This window comes from Anticarsia gemmatalis, chromosome 18 (genome assembly GCF_050436995.1).
Source record: "Anticarsia gemmatalis isolate Benzon Research Colony breed Stoneville strain chromosome 18, ilAntGemm2 primary, whole genome shotgun sequence".
Lineage (NCBI taxonomy): Eukaryota > Metazoa > Arthropoda > Insecta > Lepidoptera > Erebidae > Anticarsia > Anticarsia gemmatalis.
In genome coordinates this window covers 6,984,525-7,010,469 of record NC_134762.1, presented here as the reverse complement: position 1 = coordinate 7,010,469, position 25,945 = coordinate 6,984,525, and the positions used below count along the sequence as shown (strand labels likewise).

Here is a 25,945-nt window from a genome sequence, read left to right as displayed (position 1 = left end):
TGATCCTCCTTTGCGTTGCGAAGTTGGGTAAAAGAAAAACAATTTTATACGATGACAAAATATAATAGTATTTATTTGGAAAAATAAACTCCAAAGCGAATACAGAAATATAATTATTATAATATAATATACATACAATACTGATAATTATTTGCTAGAAAAATACTATGATATATGATAGAGCAAATTACATTTGCTTACAATGAAATTGGCACTTGGTAATAATGAGATCAAATTGATAAAACATTTGTAGAATTTTATTCTAACAATTTCAAGAAAATATCTATAATTTAGGACCTTTTTAAAAGGAAATAATTTAATTAAAAATTAAGTTTACGGCTAGGCCGATTTACATAAAATTTCAATATTTAACATTTAATACATAAAAGTATATTTGTATTATTGTAATTTATAAACAGTGTTGGGTCAATCAACTATTTTTTTCAATCAATTGATTATTCATGACTAATTTAGTTATGAATTTTTTAGTCGTGATTGATTTAATCATGAATAAAAATAATAATCATAATCATAAGCTGAGCGTAAGTGGCTAATGGGCCAGTGATGCCAGACCCTCAGGGAGCAAGTAATCTGAGTTTAACGCCAAGCGAGGCCTCTCCGTCCTTCAGCCGCTCACGTCCCTGTTGCCCCCTTGTTGCTATTTATGCGACTTGTTTAGGGAGGCCCAGTTTGTGAGTTGGCAAGTCTCCGCCTGCCATTTTTACATGTTTTCAACATTGTTTTCGGCAGGCGCCATAGTCCCCATAGATCCCCTGGTTTCCAGTCCATAAGCACCCCATCCCAATAGCCCACGTAGTTTTTCCCGTTAGTTTTGCCATAGTTCCACACAGACCGGTGATTGTCCTTGGGTGCATTTTATAGTGTAAACAGGTATAATCACCGGATTGTGACACCACACATTATTGAAAGATTAAAACCGTCTAAAAAGGGCCTCTACGTGTTGGCTTCGGCCCCACGCACGCCTTCCAACCAAATGTCCGGGAGTCTGTAGTCCCGAGATATGAAAGAGACAATCATAATTAAATAAATTAGTCATCAGTCATTCAATCATGATTTTTGTATAATGATTAAACTAAAAAAATAAGTCAGGTGACTCTATTTTAGTTTAATTCAACACATCTATAAAACTATAACTGATCACCACTTAAGTGAAAGAGGCGCCCATAGCCAGCGCTCACCGGTCGGTAAACGATCTGTGGGTTAAGCAATCATTGGCGCGGTCATTCCATAGATGACCGCATAGTGGTATTTAAACTGGGCGTCTCCGTGCTTCGGAGGGCACGTAAAAAGTCGGTGCCGTTTGTTGTCTACTAAGATAACAGTCGTTAAGCCACGTCAAAGGCCTCTCGGGTGGCTTGAACAACTTTGACACTAGGTTGACCACTAACCATACGACAAACAACAAACAAACCACCTTAAGTTGACTGATAGAGAATAAGTACATTATTTATAAAATTTGTTTTTCTTCATTTTATTTTAGTTTATACTTACTGCTATTGTATTTTTTTTTAAAGTAAATAAGGAACGGACGATTTCTGACTATGCGTGTCATTACGGACACAATTTGAAAACCGCGTGGTTTTGAAAATCAATTTAAATTATTTTAAACTTAATTATTGCAAATGTGTACCTATTCACTTTCTACCAGAATAAAAAATTAAAAAATTAGACTGATTCTGTTGTAAAACTTGTCTTTAACAGCCTGATGGCTCCGGCAAACCCACCTGCATCTCGCGTAACGTCAGCTAAATTATCCAAAAAGGGCCGGGGCAATAGAAAGAAGACAGCCACGAAAACTGCTTCATCCTCGCCGCAGCCACCTTTAGCCGAGAGAACTACCTCAACCGCAGAACCACCCAAAACACCCACAATGGTACCGTCATCTGGTCTAAGCACAACCATTGTAGTACTAAAAGAAGTACTGGAATCAATCCAAGCGGGAACAAACCCCGAAACCGCCGCTCTAGCAAGCCTCCTAAAACTATTGAACCACAATGGATAAAGTCCTTCGAGTACATTGGAACGCCCAGACACTTACTGGGAAGAGACGCCTCCTTATCAACTTCCTCCGGCATCAAAACGTTGACGTGATGCTGATCAGCGAAACTCACCTCCGGGAAAGAGATAAGTTTGCGATTCCCAATTATTTCATCTACCGCAAAGATGAGAAGACCGACAGCGGAGCGGCCTATCGGGGACTAGCGGTACTCGTGAGGAGATCACTCGTCCACCAAGCCATAGACCATAAGGAGTTCCAGTCAATGTACGCACTTGGTGTGTTGGTTCAAATCGTCGACACGGAACTCCGCCTCTTCGCCGCCTACAAACCTCCCAACTCACACTTCAGGTTTGATGAGTTACGGAGCCTATTACGCTCTCAAACTCCAACAATCGTAGCTGGCGACCTGAACTCCAAGCACACAAACTGGAACTCCTCAACAACCAACCAGCAAGGCAGACGTCTCCTCCAAGACGCTATAGACCATCGGTACGAAGTCATCGGTCCGGACGAACCTACGCACTTCGGTCACCAAAGCCCCGACGTTTTGGACGTGGTGATCTATCTGCGCCGTCAGAAACTGTGATGCCCGATCTGCCGTCCGACAACCGCCCCGTTCTCCTCGTCTTTGCCGCAATGCCAACCAGAGTAACACTACCGACGACCCGTAAGCTTGTGGACTGGGACGCCTTTACAGAAGCTGTCGACAAAACCACCACCTCGTCCCCCACGAGCACAGCTGATGAAGTAGAAGAAGCGGCAGAACATCTTACCCATTGCATCCGCACCGCCCTAGACTCGGCAACTCAGACAGAGTCAACCAACGCCAGGCACACACCACTACCACTCCATATCCGGACTCTCATAAATGAGAAGAGAGCGTTGCGAACCACAACCTGTCCGTCCGCTACTCGATAATAACGGCCTGCCAAGGTTCCTAGCCAAGGACAGAGCCGAAATCTTTGCGGAGTGTCTTGAGAAGTCGTTCTCTCCGAATCCAACTTCCGACGTCGTCCACGTCGCAGCAGACTAGCAGCACCTAGAAGAATACCTGTCTGTGCCTGTAGCTCCAGAGGAGGACCCGATTGTCTTCTCGCCAGGTCGTGTGTGGAGAACGACTCGTCGCCTGAACACCAAAAAAGCCCCGGGACCAGACGGTATAACAAACGCTGCCCTCCGTCACTTATCGCAGCGATGGCACGTTTGTTCAACGGAATCCTGCGCTCGGGTCATTTTCCCCAAGCTTGGAAGACAGAACGGGTCATCATGCTCCCGAAGCCTGGCAAAGATGTCCGCAAACCAGAGAGCTACAGGCCCATTACACTTCTATGCACCATCTCCAAGGTGTTTGAAAGACTGCTGCTGACAGAACTGCGTCCACACTTAGAACCGCGAGCGGAGCAGTTTGGATTCAGAGCAGATCATTCGACAACACTCCAATTGACTAGAGTTTTGCACCAGATGGCGGTAAACGCTAATAAACGCGAGTACACCACAGCCGTCTTCCTGGATATGGAAAAGGCCTTTGATAAAGTATGGCACGAGGGGCTGCTATACAAAATCGCAACATCCACGACTCCACGGAGTTGAAAGTTTTGGCTTCCTTCTTGAAGGGCCGGAAGGTGCAAGTGGTGGTCGAAGACGCCCTTTCAACCGAGCAACCCGTTACCGCCGGCGTTCCGCAGGGCAGCTGCCTCTCTCCAGCATGTTACTCCCGATACACCGACGATATCCCTGTGCTCGGCCAGGCACAACTTGCGCTGTTCGCGGACGACGCTGCGTATTTCGCTTCGTCGTACGCGCCTGCATACTCCGCGAAGCGACTTCAGCCTACACTAGACGCCTTACCCGACTGGCTCTCCAAATGGAGACTAACTGTGAACATCGGAAAGACACAGGCCATCATCACCGGCGGCTCCAGGCTCCCTCCCCCGCTCTGCCTTCTAAACCAGGAGATCCCCTGGCAACCCACCGTAAGGTACCTCGGAGTGACTATCGACAGGAGGCTCACCATGCAAGCTCACGTTGAAAGCGTGGTTGCACGGGTTAAACAACCGAGGTGCAAGCTAAATCCGGTCCTTCGATCCAGGCTCCCTCTGCGCACGAAGATCAACATCTACAAGACCTACATCCGGTCGCGCCTCACATACGCGGCGCCGGCCTGGTACAACTTCGTTTCGGAGTCAAACAGGAAGCGCCTCCGCGCCCAACAAAATCTCTCGCTTCGAGCGCTCGTTGATGCCCCGCGTTATGTGAGGAACGCCACGGTCCAGAGGGACCTCAGGGTCGAGGGGTTTGACGACTTCATAGCCCACCTCGCTACAAGAATGTTCGGGCGCGCGGATAAGTCCACTCACCCGCTTCTAAGCGGAATAGCTCCGCAACACGCGCGTCCGCCCGATAAGGGAGCTAAACCCTATCAGCGTGAGCTGGTCGACGCGATTATCAACGCCTAGCCTCACTCCGAGGTGACCAAAGACAATTGTAAGGTCAAAGACCGCCCCAAGGACCTACCCGTTTTAACGGGTAGCGAATAGACCCCCACTGTGGAAGGCCCACAAGCCTGAGACAGCTTACCCACCGCCCAAAGAGGCAGTGTGTGCCAAACCACTTGCGTTATTTTTGAGCTCGTACAACCAATTTGTTTTATTTATATCACACTTATACCTTCACGTAGAGTCGTACAGTCAACAAACGTACTAGAGCAAACAGTCATTAAAATTTTCGTGATGTTGTTTGTTTGTTTGTCGTATGGTTAGTGGTCAACCTAGTGTCAAAGTTGTTCAAGCCTTAACGACTGTTATTTTAATTGATAACAACCGGGACCGACTTTTAACGTGCTCTCCGAAGCACGGAGACGCCCAGTTCAGATACCACTATGCGGTCATCCATCTATGGAATGACCGCGCCAATGGTTGCTTAACCCACAGATCATTTAACGACCGGTGAGCGCAACTGGCTATGGGCGCCATTCGTGATAATTGAATAACTAACAATAACGCTAATTAATCTTCAATCACGACACATGATTGAATTTTTTTAGTCATTATTCATTAGTCATGAATAAAATAATTTAATCTTAATCATCAATCATCAATCAAACTAAATTTTGCCCAAAACTGTTTATAAATAGGGGTAAATACTGGTATTCAGCTGCATCTGGTGAGACTGGAAGCCGACTCTAACATAGTTAGAAGAAAGGCTAGGTTGATTGAATTTATAAATAGGGAAATGTCGGATTGACTAGATATTTAAAGTCCGTTGAAAATATGAATAATCTCTAGTTCAAATAGGTTACTATTACCCATGTTGTGTCTACTGCCCACTGATGAATCCTTTGCTATGAAGGTTCATGATAGAGTCTGCAATGATCTTAGCCGTCTTCCTCAAGTACCCTCCACTCGTCAGCATCACGATAGGAATGTTGTTCTCTTTACACATCTCGAATACAAACTCATCTCTTTTTATTATACCCTGAAACAATATAGTTTAGTCAGTATTTGAACTATAAAACTTTAAAGCAGGCCCGTTTTATCATTGCATCCTTACTGGATTGTAATTATACAGATTAGTAAGGATCCTGGTTCTTTAAAGTTAATTATCAAGGTATTATGTAGTGTTGTTGCGATAGCAATAGTCTATCGATAGTATCGTAATACTATCGTGGCCTTAAAAATCAGTCATACAATCGATAGTGCTATCGAAACTATCGAAACTTGACGATATTATCGATAGTATCGATAGTATCGATTGATAAAATTGGGAAATAGTATTGCTAAAGAGGAATAGTATCGATACTATCGATAGTATCAATACACACACTACTAATACTATCGATAGTATCGATACTATTGATAGTGTTCACTTCGATAGTATCGACAGTATCGATAGTATCGAGAGTATCGATAGTTTTGCCCTATCGATAGTCGTTAAACTTACGATAGTATTGCTTGTTTATAAAGTTTAGCTGGTCTGGTGATTACACAGATAATGTTTCACTTCATTTATTATATTGATTAAGAGGGTAACTAGAAATATTATCACGACAAAGTATTATACAATCTACCTACCGACCTACTTTAACCCTTAAATGGATATTTTTTTTTCACGTTTTAAAAAAATATATTTGTGTAAAAGAGGTGTATTACTGTCTAGGAAAAATGAGTAAAAAAATCTAGACATGAATTTACTATACTTTTTTTGCAATAATGTGAGTGTTGTTTATAAACTACATTGCGCATTCATTGATTTTTTGCAAGTATGGATAAAATAAGAGTGGATATTGTTTTTGAAATGTATTTATTTATTCTTCATTATGATATTTATAAAAACAATTGCTTTTTTTCGTATCACATAAAGATACACGACATTTTTGGCACATTTTAAATGTAAAGCCTGAACATTTCGGGAATTTGCACCTCTGCTGCTTATCCAGCCAAACTGCCCAATGACATGTCTGATCTAATCTGACGTCTTTCAAAGGAATTGCTTGAGCTGGTCCACGGAACTTCTTTATTACAAGTTCTCTTTGTATTGTGCTCCCACTAGGTCGACCACGTTTAGCGCCATTTGCAGGAATTTATTTAGGATATTTTCATTTATAACTTCAGGATTGGAGATTTGTTTCTGGACTGCGTATAAGTTACTTTGTCCTACAATTTTTTTTTTAGATCTGATGTAAAATAAAATGAAAAAAAATCATACGGCGTGCTACAAGACATCAATGCTTCCGGTATCTGAGTTTCTCCCCTAAAAATAAGGCTGTCTTCAGCAGTAACAAGATTCCGTTTTCGCCAAACCAGAGGTGTTATTTTATCTCCAGACGATAGCATCGAAAATACGTCGATAGTTACTAAAACAAAACTATCGATACTATCGAACCGCGTCGATAGATCATAGATAGTATCGATAGTATCGCGCATTCTAAATGATACTTTCGATAATATCGATAGTATCGCTAGTATGGTATCGCAATAGTATCGATACTATCGATAGTAATCGACAAACTTCAATAGTATCGCCTAATTTATACTATCGATAATATCGATAGTATCGATAGTATTGCAGAGTTTCGATATTTTCGATAGGACTATTCGCGCTATCGACTATTTTCCAAGGTCAACTATCGATAGCGAAACTATCGCTATTGCAACAACACTAGTATTATGTGGGCCGATCCCGGCGGCACTGCAATGCCGGGCCGACCCGTGACAGGAGTGGAGCGAGCCCCGAACATCCCGTCAGCTTACAAAAATCAGTTTAATATACTGGTCCCTCAATGAGGGAACTTTCAGATATTAAGCTGAAAAGAACAGATACTACACTTTGATCTTAGCCAAAAGGCCGAGAAGCGATACCGAACGACGCGCGCTCAGCGGTAGTCATTCACTCGCCGAGAATCTTAACACCGACTTTTAATTTTGCCTGTGATGGCACCTAGTGAGCTACGCTCTATGCTACAACACGCCGGGACGTCAGGCGTAGCAGCTGCAAGAGACCCCTCCGATAAAAATATCAAGATTCCCGCACCCGGTATACTAGACGATGTTAAAGCCTGCCGCTAGATGGCGCAACATACAACTTTGATATAGTGTGACAACAACCCTTGAATAATAATTGAAATAATGCATCACACACCCCGTAGTTAGGGCTTCGCGAGTATCTTGAATAGTAAGTAGTCAGTTTTGTTACTAACTACTATCTAATCTATCTAATCAGCCCGTATCCACCCACTGTTGAGTATAGGCCTCCCCCACAGCACGCCACTTTATACGGTCCTCCGCTTGTCTCATTCATACATCTCATCATTGTTACTAACTTGGACCAAATAATTATTTTAATTGACTAATGAAATTACATGCTATGATGGCTGAATGTAATTCTTAAATCAATATTACCATATGTCTGACACATCAGTTAACCTAAAAGTCTACTTATAAACCACTACCTAAATATTTCACTAAAACTAACGTTCCTATACTATGTATTTACATACGTATTTACTTCAATAAATAAAGCTGTGTTGTTGTTTTATTAATGCTGAAAGTATTTTTGAATATTTATACAAGTTTAAACGAGGCGTTAGGGTGTTGATTCTTAAGGAAGTACAACAAGCAACAATGTGATATATCAATAAATAATCATTTTAGGGAGTTAAATTAGTGTTGCATATCGATAGTCCACTATCGATGGAAAATCGATAGTCTATCGATAGTTTTAGTAAAAGCAATAGTATCGATAGTCTATCGATAGTATCAACATGTGAGAATACTATCGATACTATCGATAGTATCGATAGCTATTTATGAGCAATACTATTGATTCTAATAATATTATCGATACTATCGATATTTTTACGTTCAATACTATCGATACCATCGATAGTATTGTAAAATTGGCTTTAGACGCTCATAGCTTCGTATTCAATTACAATAGTATCGAAACATGACCAGCTATCGATGGTCCAAAACTGTCGATACCATTGATACTATCGATTGTTCTTTTTATTACTGGTAAGATTTTGCAATACTATCGATATTATCGATAGTATTGAACGTAAAACTATCGACAGTATCGATAGTATTGCCAGAATCAATAGTATTGCTCATATAGAGCTATCGATAGTATCGAAAGTATTGTTATATGTTGATACTATCGATAGTACTATCGATATCCTGATTAGTTTTCGAGGTCAACTATCGATAGTCAAACTATCGATGGTTCTGCAACACTAAGTTAAATCGAATGTAAACATAAATATCATATCAATTTTATCACAGCAATATATATGTGAGCTTAATTGGAGTTACTTTAGTTCCTATAAACTCACTTTCTCAACTGTGATTATACGGCTCAGTAAGGATCTTGTTCCTTTGATTCTAATTATCAAGGTATTATGTGGGCCGATCCCGGCGGCACTGCAATGCCGGGCCGACCCGTGACAGGAGTGGAGCGAGCCCCGAACATCCCGTCAGCTTACAAAAATCAGTTTAATATACTGGTCCCTCAATGAGGGAACTTTCAGATATTAAGCTGAAAAGAACAGATACTACACTTTGATCTTAGCCAAAAGGCCGAGAAGCGATACCGAACGACGCGCGCCCAGCGGTAGTCATTCACTCGCCGAGAATCTTAACACCGACTTTTAATTTTCCCTCTGATGGCACCTAGTGAGCTGAGCGCTGTACTTTATCGCGTCGCGACGTTGATCACAGCGCGCCCCTCCGCCGGGGCCCCTCCGATAGAACCAAAATTACCGCACGCTGTATACTAAACGATGTCAAGGCATGACGCTAGATGGCGCAATATACAACTTCCATATAGTTTTAAAAACCATGCATTTCTTTATTCATTATGCCCTGGGAATTTCTTATAAAAATGCATCATACACCGTAATTGAGGCATCACAGACATTTTATGAAATATGTCAGTAGAAGAAACTTGAGGTAATGTTATTTCAGGCCACAGATTACATGCTATAATGACTAAAACTAATGTAGACTAGAACTAATGGAGAGTTAAGATTAAAATAAATCTTATTTATAATATATAATAAAGGTGTTATTGAACAAGCTTCAACGATGCGTAAGAACATAGATTCATAAGTAAATATAGATTGCAGCATCTTGACACATTCATAAGAGCTAAGCTAAGTATCTTAAGATCGTTATAATTAAAGACCGATCATTCGGGGATTATACAAAAATTTAATAAATTAATTTATAATAGCGAAACAAATGGGTGTGCCTGCTTGAAATGAAAAGTGAAGATCAAGTTAACAATGAGAATATGAGCAATCGAACATGAATTTTAATTCTTTATTCGACTAGTAAAGCAAATCGCAACGTGCACCGTAGTACACGTATACGAATTTATAAGGGACAATAAGGGGGACAGCGCGTACGCAGTCCCCACTACCAAAAATTACGCATCCGAGTTATCCACATTAGGGATAATCGCAGGGGTCAACCCAACCGCAGTGCAATGGAGGGGTCTCGCCCTGGGGGAACCGCCTTCATGATCACGGTGTCCCCTATGCCAGGTAAGTATGATTTGGCACGCGTCGCCCGCGGTAGTCATTCGCTCGCGGAGAATCTTAACACCGACTTTTAATTTTTCCTGTGATGGCATCTAGTGGGCCGCTCGCTGTACTACACTGGCGTTGTGACGTCACGCATAGCAGCTGCAACTGACCCACGGCCCTTCAATAAAAGTATCAACACAGTAACAATACCAAAGTGCAATTTATATCATAATGGATAGTATGTTTATAATTCGAAAACATAGTTTGTATTTGAAACACAAAGAAAACACGTTGATGTATGGATTGAAGCGATGAATGTTAAACTTTTGATTTAGGATATATTTTTATATTCATAGCATTTTATTGGTCAAAACTCAAAGTGACATATTAAAATTCAAAATTTTGATATTACAGGCGTAGTTCGATTTTCAAAGATGTTTCATTTAAGTCTTTTTGGGTTGAAAGTTTTGTACTATTCAGGTTATAAACTTATTTAAAGCTACGAAATATATATTATTATATATATAGAATATTCTACCTTTAAGTATTAAAACTTATATTTTGATTTTCAGAGTTGAAATATTAATTTAAGTATAAAAAGGGTTAAAAGTTTGTTAAGTATTTAGATTAACATTCAATTTTGATTTACTATCCAGGTTGAAATATTATTGATTATTTATCAAAAAATGAAAAGCATTTAAATTTTCGAAAGATATTGAATTTAACTAAAACAATACGTACTGAATATTTAAATTTGGATAGCAATCAATATTGAATATTAAAAACTGTATAGTAAAACAAAAACCTAAACCCTGAGTGCTAAAATCAATATTTTAACTCTGAGAAATCAATTTATCACTTTCAATTTCACTTTTGAAAATTAAAATCTATACTAATATTATAAAGCTGAAGAGTTTGTTTATTTGTTTGTTTGTTTGAACGCGCTAATCTCAGGATCTTTTGGTCCGAGTTGAAAAATTATTTTAGTGTTAGATAGCCCATTTATCAAGGAAGGCTATAGGCTATATAACATCACGCTACGGTCATTAGGAGCGGAGAAGCAACGAAACATGTTACAAAAACGGGGAAACTTATGTGACGCAAGCAAAGTTGCGCGGGTCAGCTAGTACAACTATAAAACATGAAGATCAAAATATCATCCTATTTACATATGTATTTACTTTAATAAATACAGCTGTGTTGTTGTTTTATTTATGATGGAGGTATTTTTAAACAGTCAAGCTTTAACGAGGCGTTAGGGTGTTGATACATAAGTGAATGCAACATTCAATAATATGATATATCTATAAATACTTATTAAAGGGAGTTAGAACGATTGCGAACCATAAATAACATGTTAATTTTGTTACAGCAATGTGTATGCGAATTGCGAGCTCAGTTGAAGATTTTTATATGATAATAAAAACCGTTAACTTTTACTGAACTGTGATTATACAGCTCAATAAGGACCTTGTTCCTTTAAATATTAATTGTCAAGGTATTATGTGGGCCGATCCCGGCGGCACTGCAATGCCGGGCCGACCCGTGACAGGAGTGGAGCGAGCCCCGAACATCCCGTCAGCTTACAAAAATCAGTTTAATATACTGGTCCCTCAATGAGGGAACTTTCAGATATTAAGCTGAAAAGAACAGATACTACACTTTGATCTTAGCCAAAAGGCCGAGAAGCGATACCGAACGACGCGCGCCCAGCGGTAGTCATTCACTCGCGGAGAATCTTAACACCGACTTTTAATTTTTCCTGTGACGGCACCTAGTGAGCTACGCGCAGTACTACAAAACACTGTGACGTCACACAGCCACCAGGTGACTGACTCCTTCTGATAAAGGATCAACGCTCTCGTACAATAAATACCACACTACAGTTTAAATATGGACAATAAGTTCATAATTTGAAAGTATATAGTTAAACGCAAAGAAAGTATGCATAATATTATTATTATATCGATTGAAAAGTAGAACTTTAAACTTTTGATTAAAGATATATTTGATATCTATGGTTGATAGTTAAGTTTTAGTGACCAGACTCAAATTGGAAGTGATGATTTGATTTTCAGAGTAAATTGTTTTTGGTAGTCAGGGTTAAAAGTTTGTTTTACTTTCCACGTTTAAATATCCAATATTGTTTTACGATCCAGGTTTAAATATTCAATATTGTTTTACTATCTAGGTTTAAATATCCAATATTGTTTTACGATCCAGGTTTAAATATTCAATATTGTTTTACTATCTAGGTTTAAATATCCAATATTAACTATTCAGGTTTAAATATCCAATATTGTTTTATTATCTAGGTTTAAATATTTAATATTGTCTTACTATGCAGGTTTAAATATTCAATATTGTTTTACTATCCAGGTTTAAATATTCAATATTGCCTTACTATCCAGGTTTAAATATTCAATAATTCACTCTTTAAAACCGATTGCTCTTGGATAGTAAGAGTTCTAAAGTATTTTTTGGTATTGTAAATGTTCTTAACTATTTTTTGGTATTGTAAAGGAAAAGAAGAACTCGGGTATTAAAGTTAAAACTGAGTATCAAACTAATATTACTTAATACCTTTAGTTATTCTTGCCCGGTTTCTGAGGCACATTTAGCAGTAGTTAGTCTATTAAATTTGTTTTTCTTTTTAGTTTATTGAATAGAACAGCTACCACTAAACGTTGGTACCTCAGAAACCGGGCAGCTAGTTTCAGTATCTCTAAGTGATTATTAAATCTCACAGAATTGTAAATGACCAATTCGGGATCATTTTCAAATTCAATTATCAAGGTATGATGTGGGCCGATCCCGGCGGCACTGCAATGCCGGGCCGACCCGTGACAGGAGTGGAGCGAGCCCCGAACATCCCGTCAGCTTACAAAAATCAGTTTAATATACTGGTCCCTCAATGAGGGAACTTTCAGATATTAAGCTGAAAAGAACAGATACTACACTTTGATCTTAGCCAAAAGGCCGAGAAGCGATACCGAACGACGCGCGCTCAGCGGTAGTCATTCACTCGCCGAGAATCTTAACACCGACTTTTAATTTTGCCTGTGATGGCATCTAGTGAGCTACGCGCTGTACTACAACGAGCTAAACAAGCCCAATTTGCATAAAAAAGGGGACTCATACCAGCTGTGGTACACAATGGGCTGATAATAATAATAGTAATTATGACAAAGGGTTCCGTTGTACCGTCCTGTTGTAAAAAGTGGGACAATCACGTGCTATTTATGAAGGTAAGGTGTTAATGACTTACAATTTCGGTGATACACATGAGGCCAAGCGGGTCGGTGTCCAGAATATCTGTGCCAGCGTTGTACACCAATATGTCAGGCTTGAACTCCGACAGCGCCAGTTGCAAGTGCCTGAAATAAATGTAATAGTCAATTTAATTGCTGATAGTATAGTTGATACTTTAAACTAATTAAATATGGTAGTTTCCCAAATATACAGGCCCCACAAGATGTAACCGGTAAGAGCTAGGCAATTTCTTATGGAATAGTTAATAATTATTATGACAAATGTTTTTTGTATCATAAAAATATGTTATTATGTAATATTCTCCAAAACTCTCACCCTTGACAATATTGTCAAAATTTTCTAAAACAATGATATATTTTAAAATAATAAGCTGTAAACATGTTGTAAAACTTTAAAAAAAAAAGAAAATTATAAAGTTCAAAATATATCTATAAAAAAAAGGTAAGTTAAAAACAACCAATTATAATTATTAAGCACATCAATTAATACTCAACTATAAACCAAAATTATGAAGAAACTGAACACATTTATGCCCGCCTTCCACTGCGAAAGGGTAATGAGTAGGAAAAAGCTGAGCGGAAAGGAGTAAATAGTTCTCACCATCCATTAAGAAAGAGTTTCAGTGAAAAATGGGTTTTGCCTTCCATTGCCGGCGAGTTTCGAGGAGTGAGCTAGGCGGGAAATGAGTGGAGTCAGATGAGCGAGTTGTTTGCCTTCCATTGTCAGCAGCCATGAGCGAAGAGGTGCAGAAAAAATATCTCAGTGCCGGGTAGTCCGCAGAGGAAGCAAGTCGCGCGATAAATTTTACGAAAATGATGTCCGACGATTCTAGTGAAGAGGACTACGTAAATACAATAAATAAATGCTTGCTGCTCTACCATTATAACAAGAAAAAGAAGCGTAACAAACCAAGATTTTGGATGAGCAACCATATTAGAGAGAGACCTAACAAGGGTGAATTGTTGCGGATGTTCTACGATTTGCAAGACGAATATTTCAAAAATTATTTTAGAGTCCATAGAAAACAGTTTGAAGAATTACTATCACTTATAAAAGAAGATATTACAAAACAAGACACAAACTTTAGAAAAGTTGTTTCACCAAGAGAAAAACTAAACTGAAGGGGGCGGAGGTGTAAGCAGAGTCCGTTCAAAACTAGCGCGCAACACAATGACACAGCGGACCCATTTTAACTCGCTCAGTCCGCTTCGCTTACTCGTTCACGATGGAAGCATTTCTATGAAATTTTGCGTTGCGAGTCGAGCGGAGTCCGTTAGAAATCCGCTCAACTCTGTCACCACTTTTGTAACTCTTTTTACTCTTTTGCTCCGCTCCGTTCGCTCATTCACAGTGGAAGCACTTCTATGAAGATTGCCGTTGCGAGTTAAACGGAGTCCGTACGAAGCCCGCTCCGCTCGCAGTGGAAGGCGGGCATTAAACAATCAAAATGGTAGGTACTAGATACATTATACATGGTCACAAATACTTACTTTCTCAACTTGACTAAATATTCAAGATCTTCGACCCTGCTGTGCAGCTCCACCTTCCTCCTGATCGCCTTCTTCGCGTGACTGTCTCTGGGATATATGTCCTTATTGTACATATCCATTATGTACACCTCAGGCACTCCTAGGAAGTCGCGTTGATAACCGTTACCCTGTAATATTATAAGAAAAAGAGTTATACAGGAATTTAAGGCTTGGTTCCACGGCTTATTGAGATGGAGAACCTATACAAAAGATAAAGTGACAGCTAACTATGAAATCAAGTGTCAGTTTTGGGCCAGTTTCACAGTTCATATTTCAGTGCCAGATAAGTTACCCTGTAATATTGTAAGAAAGAGTTTTACAGGAATTTAATTAAGTTATACAGTGTTACAGTTTATATTTAGTTGCCAGATAACCTATCTGCTAAATAAAGTGAGGGTACTTGTATAAAAAATAAATAGAACAAGTTGTGTAACCAGAACTTTATCATGTTAAACTATTTGACAATTATCCAGATATGGTGAAAACAGGCAGGCAGGTGTAAAACTTAACTTTTTACTGAATACAAAGATTTTGATCATCACTGACATAATAAAGTAGTAGTAAGTCATTTTTTTTATTTGGGATTTATATGACGGATTCTTAGTTAAAATAAGCATGTATTAAATTCTTTGAATGAAATTCTTATATTAATGTAAAAAATAAAGCTTATTTGAGTATAATAAATCATGTTTCATAATTATATTAGTATTTCTCCATAGCCCATATTCTTTACCACTCTTTCCACAATTGGAGGGCATTGGTCAGATCTCAGTATAAAAGATTTTAAAAGTTGAACCAAACTAATAGGTACTAGAACTGTGCTACTTAGACTATAACTTTAATATGTAGAACAATCTGATAATTCTTGATTTGCTTTCTTCACTGACTAAAATACATGTTTAGTATAATGCTATGTAAAAAAGCATTTGAATTTCGTTACTCAGTTATGGATTTTGATATTCAAGGTTTAAAATGTTGAATGTTTTCTTAGGATATTTAAAATGTATAGTTTTAATTTAGTGATGGAACTTTAGTGCGCTTGTTTAGAGGTATATTTTAACAGGACCAATACATTTCTGTAATTCACACAAATTTAAGATTACAACACAGAAAAATCTCGGTCAATGTAAAATTAATTTTAATGATCATTTTAATATTATGTGACCCAACACTAATAATTATCAGGTTACTATTTTTCACTTAACTATGGATATACAATCCAGTAAGAATGTCGATCCTTTAAACGTTGATTATATCAATGTAATATGTGGGCCGATCCCGGCGGCACTGCAATGCCGGGCCGACCCGTGACAGGAGTGGAGCGAGCCCCGAACATCCCGTCAGCTTACAAAAATCAGTTTAATATACTGGTCCCTCAATGAGGGAACTTTCAGATATTAAGCTGAAAAGAACAGATACTACACTTTGATCTTAGCCAAAAGGCCGAGAAGCGATACCGAACGACACTCACTCAGGGGTAGTCATTCAGACCCGGAGAATCTTAACACCGACTTTTAATTTTTCCTGTGTCGGCACCTAGTGAGCTACGTGCTGTGCTATACAGCGCCATGACGTCAGGCGTAGCAGCTGCAAGGGACCCCTCCGAAGTATCAAGATTCCCGCACCCTGTATACATACTAAACGATGTCAAAGCCTGACGCTAGATGGCGCATTACACAACTTTGATACAGTGTCAGTTTTAGTATTAAGTACCAAATAATTATTTTAGTTGACTAATAAAATTACATACTGTGATGGTTGAATGGAATTGATAACTCATATTTCCACGTGTTTAGTTTATCTAAAAAAACAACATCTACAAAATACCATTTCCTTGCTTTATTTTATAAGAAAATGTTAAATAACCATACCGGTACGGCATAAAACATCGTCTCTTAACTGTATAAAAACAAATGGGTTTCAATAGCATAAAGTTCCCAATCGCAAAATGTTCTTTAACTATTTATGTATATGTTTTAGTAAGTGAAACTGTGATAATCTTTATTTATTAAATGATGTAAGTATTTTTGAATATTTAAAGGAGCTTTAACGAGGCGTTAGGATGTTAATGCATAACTAAATAAAAATTACAGCAACATGACATCAATATATTTTTTTAGGGAGTTATACTGGATATCTGTGAATTTATTTATCAAAATTGTTTAATGCGATTATAATTATTCATAGCATATTTCCATAACAGCATGTTTCCTATCATTCCATCAATATATCTTTCATCTATACTAATATACTAATACTAATATACTAATACTAATACTAATATACTAATAATATTATAAAGCTGAAGAGTTTGTTTGTTTGTTTGTTTGTTTGTTTGTTTGTTTGTTTGAACGCGCTAATCTCAGGAACTACTGGTCCGATTTGAAAAATTCTTTCAGTGTTAGATAGTCCATTTATTGAGGAAGGTTATAGGCTATATATCATTACGCTACGACCAATAGGAGTAGAGTAGCAACGAAAAATGTTACAAAAACGGGGAAAATTATGACCCATTCTCTTTTATGTGGCGCAAGCGAAGTTGCGCGGGTCAGCTAGTGTATATATAAGTGTCAAAGACTTATGTGACACTGAAATGTAATAATATATGGAGTTATTCATATAGTATATAAATAACATGCTTGTTACATACAAGATGCTATGTACAATTAGCATTTAGAAGGTTTAGATTTTGCTGATCTAGAAATTAAAATTAATAAAATTAGTATTCTTTGAACATTATGAAGAATGGTAACCTAAAAAGTTTTCCTCGCGCAGGCTCGAGCAGTCGCGAGCATGCTCGAGCATCCGCGAGCATGCTCGAGCATCCGCGAGCCGTAAAGAAAATGCTCGAGACCGCGCGAGGATTATTCCGGTCTGTCTGCGCTGGGCCTTAGACATGTAAAACATAAAAAAATTATCAATTATGACATAGCTGTTCTGTGTGTGTGAGTATCGTTTTACTTGAGTAAGTGATAAATTAATGCACTGAACCGTACATAATATATGCAACTCAATAAGGATTTTGATCCCTTAAGCATAAATTATCAAGATATTATGTGGGCCGATCCCGGCGGCACTGCAATGCCGGGCCGACCCGTGACAGGAGTGGAGCGAGCCCCGAACATCCCGTCAGCTTACAAAAATCAGTTTAATATACTGGTCCCTCAATGAGGGAACTTTCAGATATTAAGCTGAAAAGAACAGATACTACACTTTGATCTTAGCCAAAAGGCCGAGAAGCGATACCGAACGACGCGCGCTCAGCGGTAGTCATTCACTCGCCGAGAATCTTAACACCGACTTTTAATTTTTCCTGTGATGGCATCTAGTGAGCTACGCGCTGTACTTTATCGCGTCGCGACGTTGATTACAGCGCGGCTGCTAGCAAGGGGCCCCTCCGATAAAAGTATTTAAGATTCCCGCACCCTGTATACAAAACGATATTAAGTCTTGCCGCTAGATGGCGCAATATACAACTTTGATATAGCTTTAATAAATTAAGTTGACTAATAAATTTACACACTGTGATGCTTGACTGTAATTCATAAAACAATATTAACACATGCTTCTTACATTAGTTAATCATATATATATCATAAAAATCCAATATCACAACAAAATGTCCTTGCTGTATAATAAAGGAAAAAAAAATACATTCAACATTAACTAAGTATTAAATATTGATAGTTAACTGTACACAAACAAATTTAAATGAGTTTTTACAGCATAAAAAGAAAAAGCTCAAAACGTTCTTATGCTATTTACATATTATTATTATCTTTGATGAAGAAAGCTGGATAAAGTTGTAATAAATTATGTTGGTATTTTTGACTGCTTGAACAAGTTTCAACAAGGTGTTAGAACGTTAATTCATAAATACAAATTACAACAACACGACGGCAATAAAAACCAATTTAAGGGAGTTATAGCACAGTGTGGACTAATTTATTCAACAAAAGTTTTTAATAGACTTATAATTGTTTATAATATATTTCCACAATTGCATGTTCCATGAAGTTGTTATATTATATGAAATGTTAAAGACTTATGTGAAACTGAAATCTGTATGTTATTCATAGAATACATAATATATTACATGCTTAACAAGATACAAGATGAAGCTTTGTGCAAGTTGCATTTATCAGGTTTGAATTTTTTTATACTTATTATATCAAATGGTTATATCAATTGTTAAAGAACTTCATAGAATGTGAGTAGTGTTGGTTTTATTTATGAGTTAATTAATGACCTATTAAAATACAATTTAGAAAGGTAAGGGTTTGATCCTTTAAATCTAATTATCAAGGTATTATGTGGGCCGATCCCGGCGGCACTGCAATGCCGGGCCGACCCGTGACAGGAGTGGAGCGAGCCCCGAACATCCCGTCAGCTTACAAAAATCAGTTTAATATACTGGTCCCTCAATGAGGGAACTTTCAGATATTAAGCTGAAAAGAACAGATACTACACTTTGATCTTAGCCAAAAGGCCGAGAAGCGATACCGAACGACGCGCGCTCAGCGGTAGTCATTCACTCGCCGAGAATCTTAACACCGACTTTTAATTTTTCCTGTGATGGCACCTAGCGAGGCCCGCGCTGAACTGTTATGTCGCGGCGCTACGTTAATAAAAACATAGCAAGGCACGGAACCCCTCGATTCAGATAAAAGTATCAAGATTACCACGCGCTGTATACTTAATGATGTCAAGGCTTGGCGCTAGATGGCGCAATACACAACTGTGATATAACAGCTTAGCAAGATAAAAACAAAATAACTACAGACATAGACGTATACATGCATTAACTAATAATAATGCATTGAGTTGCGGGGTCACGGACAGTTTATCAAATTAGTAATTTGTAGTACTAACTTCAATTACATAATTATTTCAGTTAACTAATAGAGCCACAAATTACATATGCATAAGACAAATATAAATGCAATGCTTAAAGGGAAAAAGCATTATGTTTTATAATTTTAAATAAATATCTCAATAAAGCCTTGCCTGTCTGTACATTGTGCAAAAGGATTGAAGGACTTTAATTCAAAAAGTTTCCAAAGGCGTAATGTTCCTATACCATGTTGAATTTACTTTAATTATCAATATTAAGTGTTATTAGAAGTCTATGTTATTGTTATATAATAAGCTTTTAAACGCAAATTACAGTCAGGTAAATATCAAGACTGATGGCAATAAAGATTGACTAATAATACTGTACAAAGCCTACTAAGTATATGTATAATAAGTAGGTTAAATCATGAATGATTTACTCAATTTATATATAATAATATGTACTTATTAACAATGCAGTATGTAGCTGTTAAGTAACAAATGTATGAAAATATTATCAGTACGGCTATTGTGGAATTATGTATAGTAACTATGAGCTGTTAGTAATCTATTAAATGAAAATACAGAAGTACGAGGAAATTAGTATAGAATTTGATAACATATTATACACAGTAACACAAATCGATATACTGTCATCTTTTGATGAGTTCTGGCCAAGAGCAATCATGGTTCCGCCAATAACCACCCCATGACAAATTGTGCAAGTTCAATGTGCACCAAAGTGCACGTTTAAGGGTATAAAAGGGGGACAGCGCGTACGCAGTCCCCACTACCAAAAATTACGCATCCGAGTTATCCACATTAGGGATAATCGCAGGGGTCAACCCAACCGCAGTGCAATGGAGGGGTCTCGCCCTGGGGGAACCGCCTTCTTGATCACGGTGTCCCCTATGCCAGGTAAGTATGATTTGGCACGCGTCGCCCGCGGTAGTCATTCGCTCGCGGAGAATCTTAACACCGACTTTTAATTTTTCCTGTGATGGCATCTAGTGGGGTGCGGGTTAAGTTCTAACGCGACGCGCGACGCAGCGGTAGCGCGATCTAGTACAGATTGTTAAGAATTATTTAACCTCAAGCATGCAGAATAGTTGTATTATGTTTATTTAAGCCTGTACTATTAAAATACGGTTAAAAACTAGTAAATTGATACTAAAATTAAGTAAATATAGCATTAAGGCAACTTGGTGAACTACTATACCGATTCTACAATATGCTTAACAGTGAAACCACAATTATTTTGATTCATAACTTCATAACTCCTGTTCCTATTGTTCTGAGTAAGTTTCTACTATATTTTGTAAACTAAATACTATTGTACCCATTTGTACCCATAGTAAAAATCTTTGTGGAATTGTGTAGAAAATCATGATTATGTAAAACTGTGCACAGTGATAACTACAACATTATTGACATTAGAAATAGAATATTATAACTGTTAAACTTTTTTCTTTCTATATCTTCTATTTAAATTGGTATGTAAAACAACATTCATATTACACCACCCAATTTTCAACCTATATTTATTATACTATCATAAATCATAAGAATAACCTTTCTTTCTGTAAACTCACTGCTAAAAAATAAACAACTCTGCAGAAATGCTAAAAAATAAACAATGTTTTAAAGACTATAACATTATGTACATGATGAATGTAACATTTAAGCCTAAAAGTATATCACTTTGTATAAATCAAAGAATAAATGATTACCCAAAAATACACAATGTATTTCATTTCAAATCTCTAAAGAAACAATTAAAAAGTATCCTAACATAGGAAGTTGGAATGACTCCTGTTTCAAATTCTACAGGAAAATTATCTTTCGATTAGTATTGGGCAAGCAAACAAGTAAAATTTAACTACATTTTTACACATTTTTATATAACTACATCAGATATCACCATTAGTGGGCAGGAACAACCAGTACTGTATCAACAATCTATACTTCTTGTTGAAAAAGAGGAGAGGAAATTTAATTTGTGTACAGTCAGAGGGACTCTGCAGGGTAAATTGAACATGCTTATAAAAAATCTTTACCCTGAACAAGTCAGTTTATAACAGATTGACTTAGGTTTAACATTATTTACATATTGTGTACAGGCGGGTAAATAAACTGCTTAGCTTGGGTAAATCTAAAGCACATGCTTAAATCGGTAAAAATATCAAGTTTGTTGTACAAGAGGCCCCTTAAATAGTCATTTTAATCTGGTTTTTAGTATTTGTTTTTATAGCAGCAACAGAAATACATAATCTGTGAAAATTTCAACTGTCTATCTATCACTGTTAATGGGATACAGTCTGGTGAGGGGTGACTGACATGAAGAAAGCAAAAAGGGGTCCTGTATTACACCTTACATACTGAACCTTAAAAAAGAAAAGACTCACCTGATGAGCATCAAGGTCCACAATCATAGCATTCTGTATCATTTCCTTCATGACGAGGAAGCGTATCAGCAGAGTGATGTCAGCGTACGGACAGAAGCCGCCGCCGCGGTCGCCGCTGCAGTGATGGAATCCACCGCCGACGTTGATAGCCCACCCGCGCTCTAATGCCAGCTTACCAGCTAACACTGACCCACCAGTCTGAAGCCTGTAGTAGAAAAGATTTTATAGACATCTGACTGATAACCCAGTATAAATATAAACCTGAATATAAATCTAGTCTGTAAGAAAGCAATAAGTTTGGTAATACTGAACTACCAGTCTGAGGCCTGTAATAGAAAGTATTATGAATATATATTATAAATATCATACTGATGGACCAGTACTGAATGTAAATCTAATCCGTAAGAGAAAAATAAGATTGGTTTGATTCCTGTCTTTAGAACCTATGGGTCACACAAATCTAAGTTACGCAGACGATATGGTTCTGCTCAGCCCCTCGATCAAGGGATTGAGAAGACTGATGGCTATTTGCGAGACGTATGCTAGAGAGCATGACTTAGTCTATAATGCTAAAAAGACTGAACTTATAGTATTTAGGTCAGGCAGAGGTCCACATAATGTTCCACCTGTATGGATAGGCGGACAGGTAGTTGCGGTGGTGGAGAGGTTCAAGTACCTTGGCCACATACTGACGTCAGACATGAAAGATGATGCGGATATTGATCGCCAACGTAGGGCGTTGTCAATTGTTGGCAATATGATAGCCAGGAAATTCTTTAAAGCGTCCCCGGAAACTAAAGCACATCTGTTCAGGGCCTACTGTCAGAGCTTCTACACGTGCCAGCTCTGGACTGAGTATACGAAGAGGTCTCTGGATGCCATTCGTGTTCAGTACAACAACATATATAGACACCTTATAGGTTTGGCTCCATACTGTAGTGCCTCGGGTATGTTTACCGAGGCGAGACTGAACACATTTAATGCCATCCAGAGAAACCGAATAGCTGGTTTTATGTCCAGGGTTGGTACGTGTGGAAACACCATTATTAGGGAATTAGCTGACAGACTGTGTGGTAGTTCTATGCTAAAAAGATGGTTATCCTTAGCTGCTTAAGAGAAGATGTTATTTTATATTTAATTTTTGTTTATTTTTTGTATTGATTTTATTTTAATTTTAATTTTTGATTACTAAACAAACTTTATGTAACTAACTGTAAGAAACTATGGAACCTGGTTCTGAAATAAAGATTTATTATTATTATTATTATTTGTATGTCTGTTCATTATCTCGGGACTATAGAGTCCCGGACTTTTAGAAGGCGTGCGTGGGGCCGAAGCCAACACGTAGAGGCCCATTTAGACAGCTTTAATATTCAAAAAGTATGTAAGGTGTCACAATCCGGTGACTATCCCTGTCTACACTATAAAGTGCATCCAAGGACAGTCACCGGACTGTGTGGGACTATGGCAAAACTAAAGGGAAAAACTACTTGGGCTATTGGATGAGGTGCTTATGGACCGGGAAACTAGGAAATTACGGGAACTATGGCGCCTGCCGAAAACAATGTCAATAACATGTAAAAATGGCAGGCGGAGACTTGCCAACTCACAAACTGGGCCACCCTAATCAAGTCGCACGAATAGCAACTAGGGGGCAACAGGGACGTGAGCGGCTGAAAGACGGAGAGGCCTCGCTGGACGTTAAACTCAGATCACTTGCTCCCTGAGGGTCCGGCATCACTGGCCCACTAGCCACTTACGCTCAGCATCCGTCCTCCGAACAGAGTGGGAGCTCTGCTCTTGCGACTCCACTCTGGACGGCCAATGAAGGCAAGCCAGAGGCGGGGGACCGCTTCCTCGTCAGTTTTCACTCCAACCAGCCAACTAAGGCAAGCCGGAGATGAGGAAGGGTGACTTCCCCCTGGAGCACTCAGGTACCGCGGGGTCGCTACTCCCCGTCACCTCGCCTCAAGGTGATTATTATTATTATAAATACCTAATTATTGCAGGAATAGGCTGAAATATTTGTCTTAAAATTGAATGTAAGTAGTTTTCTTTATCACTCAAAAACTACTCTTCTTTGTTTTGTTGTACCGCATTGAGTAAGATTGGCACAACATGTTTTCAATCTCAAAAACATGGTGTAAAGAGTTTTGACTGACGTTTTTACAACATCTACATGATCAGCTATTATGTCTAGTAGTAGTGCTTTACTCAAGCTAATTCAGCCTGAGGAATAATTATGAAGTTTTAAGAGTATTTTTAAGAGTATTCCTGGAACCTAATAATAGGTTAAAAAAGATACATACCTCATTGGCTTCAAGTATGCATATTGTACCATGATATTTGGTAACAATGCAATAACTGGGACCTCTGCTATGATGGCAACTCTGGCACTCCACTGAAAGAGACAAAAAGCTTCATGATGGCTGTAACTATGTTCAGGTGAATCCATTGCTTAACCAGAGTGTAGTTACTACACTCTGGTTAAGCTTTTATTTGAAGATCTTGAAATTTGATTTGGCCTTGGTGTTTTAGAGGCAGCTTGTTCCACTCAGATCTAAGCCCAGATAATGTGAGAGAGTGATGATCTTCAGTGGGGTCCAGCCCCTCCCTGTGGGCTTGCTAGAAGGCAAAGCAGTGTTGAGTGTTGAATAACACTGACGTCTCAAAAATTTTGTAAGACTCTTCACACCTCATAGCACAAAAATATAGGAAAATTCTTCTGAAAATCCTACATTGGGCAAAGAAAGAAGAATGAGAGATCATTTTAAAAGTCAATTCTATTATTATTGACACACTTAGTCTAGATTCTAGATAAAGAATTCCAATAAGCATTTTATTCTTATTATAAATAATAGAATAATTATAAAATAAAGGATAAAGTAAACCAAGGAACTTACTTTCAAAGATTTCAAGTATTTCTTAGTATGTGCAACTAAGAGATCACTCTTTTTGGCTTCAAGTGGTTTGACCAGTTCTTGCCCTGTTATAAAGTCTGCTTCTTTTAGGTACTGAGAAAAATTAAAACAGTAAAGTTCATTACTATAATAAACTTGTGCCTACATAAACTTAGTTACCTAAAACTGCTGCTTACTTCTTTATTTATTAATTATATAATCTTTATACAATTATAAACAGATATCATAATAAGTATTTAAATAATATAATTCTGATATATAGTCAAATTTTAATGCAGTTGTAGTCTTAATTTGAATCATTTACTATTATTATTACCTATTGTACTCAAAGAAGCTAAGAAGTAAAGTTATTTTTGTGTCTTATCTAATCGTATGCAGCATAAATAAGTACTGATATACAAAAACCTAAACATTTAGAAAAGATTTCGAGTACCTGTATAATATTGCGCCATTTCTTTGAATCGAATACATGCAGCTTTTCCAGGCCGCAGAATGATACATTATACCTGTCGTCATACACCAGTGGCCACTGGTCAGGTCTGATGTCGAAATGTAAGCTGAAATATCATGAAAACACAACAATAATAAAGAAAATAGGACATCCACTAGTTTTTCGAATCAATAGCAGGTTGTGTGACCTCTACGAGTACTCAAACACAGATAGCTGCCAAGTATCACAAACCTGGTCATAATTGCTATTTATATGTTAATGCGTGATCGTACTTTCACCAATTTAATCATTTCACTTCCGAATTTTCCGAGTACAGCAAGTGGCAGAATTTCGATTTTCGCGGATGCCAGCCTACGATATGACAACGTAATGTACGTTCAGTAACAAAACAAACTTTCATTCGGAAATGCAAAGAAAAACATAAAGGGGTATTATTTTTACTTTCTATTGTTTTAACTTCTTTTTTCGCTATAGGTGAAAAGATCAAAGT

General features: G+C 37.9%; 1 protein-coding gene and 9 non-coding genes across 11 annotated transcripts; all 10 read right to left on the bottom strand.

Moving 5' to 3' along the window:
- Positions 1–83: 83 nt before the first annotated feature.
- Positions 84–25,815, bottom strand: HDAC11 (Histone deacetylase 11). Of its 2 annotated transcripts, none has more exons than XR_012959890.1 (9): positions 25,687–25,815; positions 25,438–25,561; positions 24,987–25,097; positions 24,393–24,484; positions 22,084–22,288; positions 14,807–14,973; positions 13,312–13,420; positions 4,964–5,494; positions 84–1,214 (listed from the first exon to the last, which is right to left on the bottom strand). XR_012959890.1 is itself a non-coding variant. In XM_076125971.1 (9 exons), exons 1-8 carry the CDS (start codon positions 25,692–25,694, stop codon positions 5,336–5,338), a joined length of 975 nt encoding a protein of 324 aa, XP_075982086.1. In that variant the 5' UTR covers positions 25,695–25,815; the 3' UTR covers positions 84–1,006; positions 5,325–5,335. The 2 variants fall into 2 exon arrangements, 1 of the variants encoding a protein (XP_075982086.1); XM_076125971.1 differs by having other exon boundaries at positions 84–1,006; positions 5,325–5,494.
- On the bottom strand, positions 7,183–7,375 carry LOC142980791 (U2 spliceosomal RNA). The gene has a single exon (XR_012959902.1). It is a non-coding gene; the product is annotated as a U2 spliceosomal RNA (small nuclear RNA).
- On the bottom strand, positions 8,913–9,105 carry LOC142980790 (U2 spliceosomal RNA). The gene has a single exon (XR_012959901.1). It is a non-coding gene; the product is annotated as a U2 spliceosomal RNA (small nuclear RNA).
- LOC142980794 (U1 spliceosomal RNA) lies at positions 9,908–10,069 on the bottom strand. The gene has a single exon (XR_012959905.1). It is a non-coding gene; the product is annotated as a U1 spliceosomal RNA (small nuclear RNA).
- On the bottom strand, positions 11,544–11,736 carry LOC142980789 (U2 spliceosomal RNA). The gene has a single exon (XR_012959900.1). It is a non-coding gene; the product is annotated as a U2 spliceosomal RNA (small nuclear RNA).
- Positions 12,842–13,034, bottom strand: LOC142980796 (U2 spliceosomal RNA). Its single transcript, XR_012959907.1, has one exon. It is a non-coding gene; the product is annotated as a U2 spliceosomal RNA (small nuclear RNA).
- Positions 16,108–16,300, bottom strand: LOC142980795 (U2 spliceosomal RNA). The gene has a single exon (XR_012959906.1). It is a non-coding gene; the product is annotated as a U2 spliceosomal RNA (small nuclear RNA).
- Positions 17,897–18,089, bottom strand: LOC142980788 (U2 spliceosomal RNA). Its single transcript, XR_012959899.1, has one exon. It is a non-coding gene; the product is annotated as a U2 spliceosomal RNA (small nuclear RNA).
- Positions 19,154–19,346, bottom strand: LOC142980797 (U2 spliceosomal RNA). The gene has a single exon (XR_012959908.1). It is a non-coding gene; the product is annotated as a U2 spliceosomal RNA (small nuclear RNA).
- LOC142980787 (U1 spliceosomal RNA) lies at positions 20,443–20,604 on the bottom strand. Its single transcript, XR_012959898.1, has one exon. It is a non-coding gene; the product is annotated as a U1 spliceosomal RNA (small nuclear RNA).
- Positions 25,816–25,945: the final 130 nt, after the last annotated feature.

Coding starts and splice junctions, on each gene's coding strand:
- HDAC11 (XM_076125971.1), bottom strand. Junction 24,485..24,986: donor AATACTTGAAATCTTTGAAA/GTAAGTTCCTTG, acceptor TGTCTCTTTCAG/TGGAGTGCCAGAGTTGCCAT. Junction 22,289..24,392: donor GCATACTTGAAGCCAATGAG/GTATGTATCTTT, acceptor TTTCTACTACAG/GCTTCAGACTGGTGGGTCAG.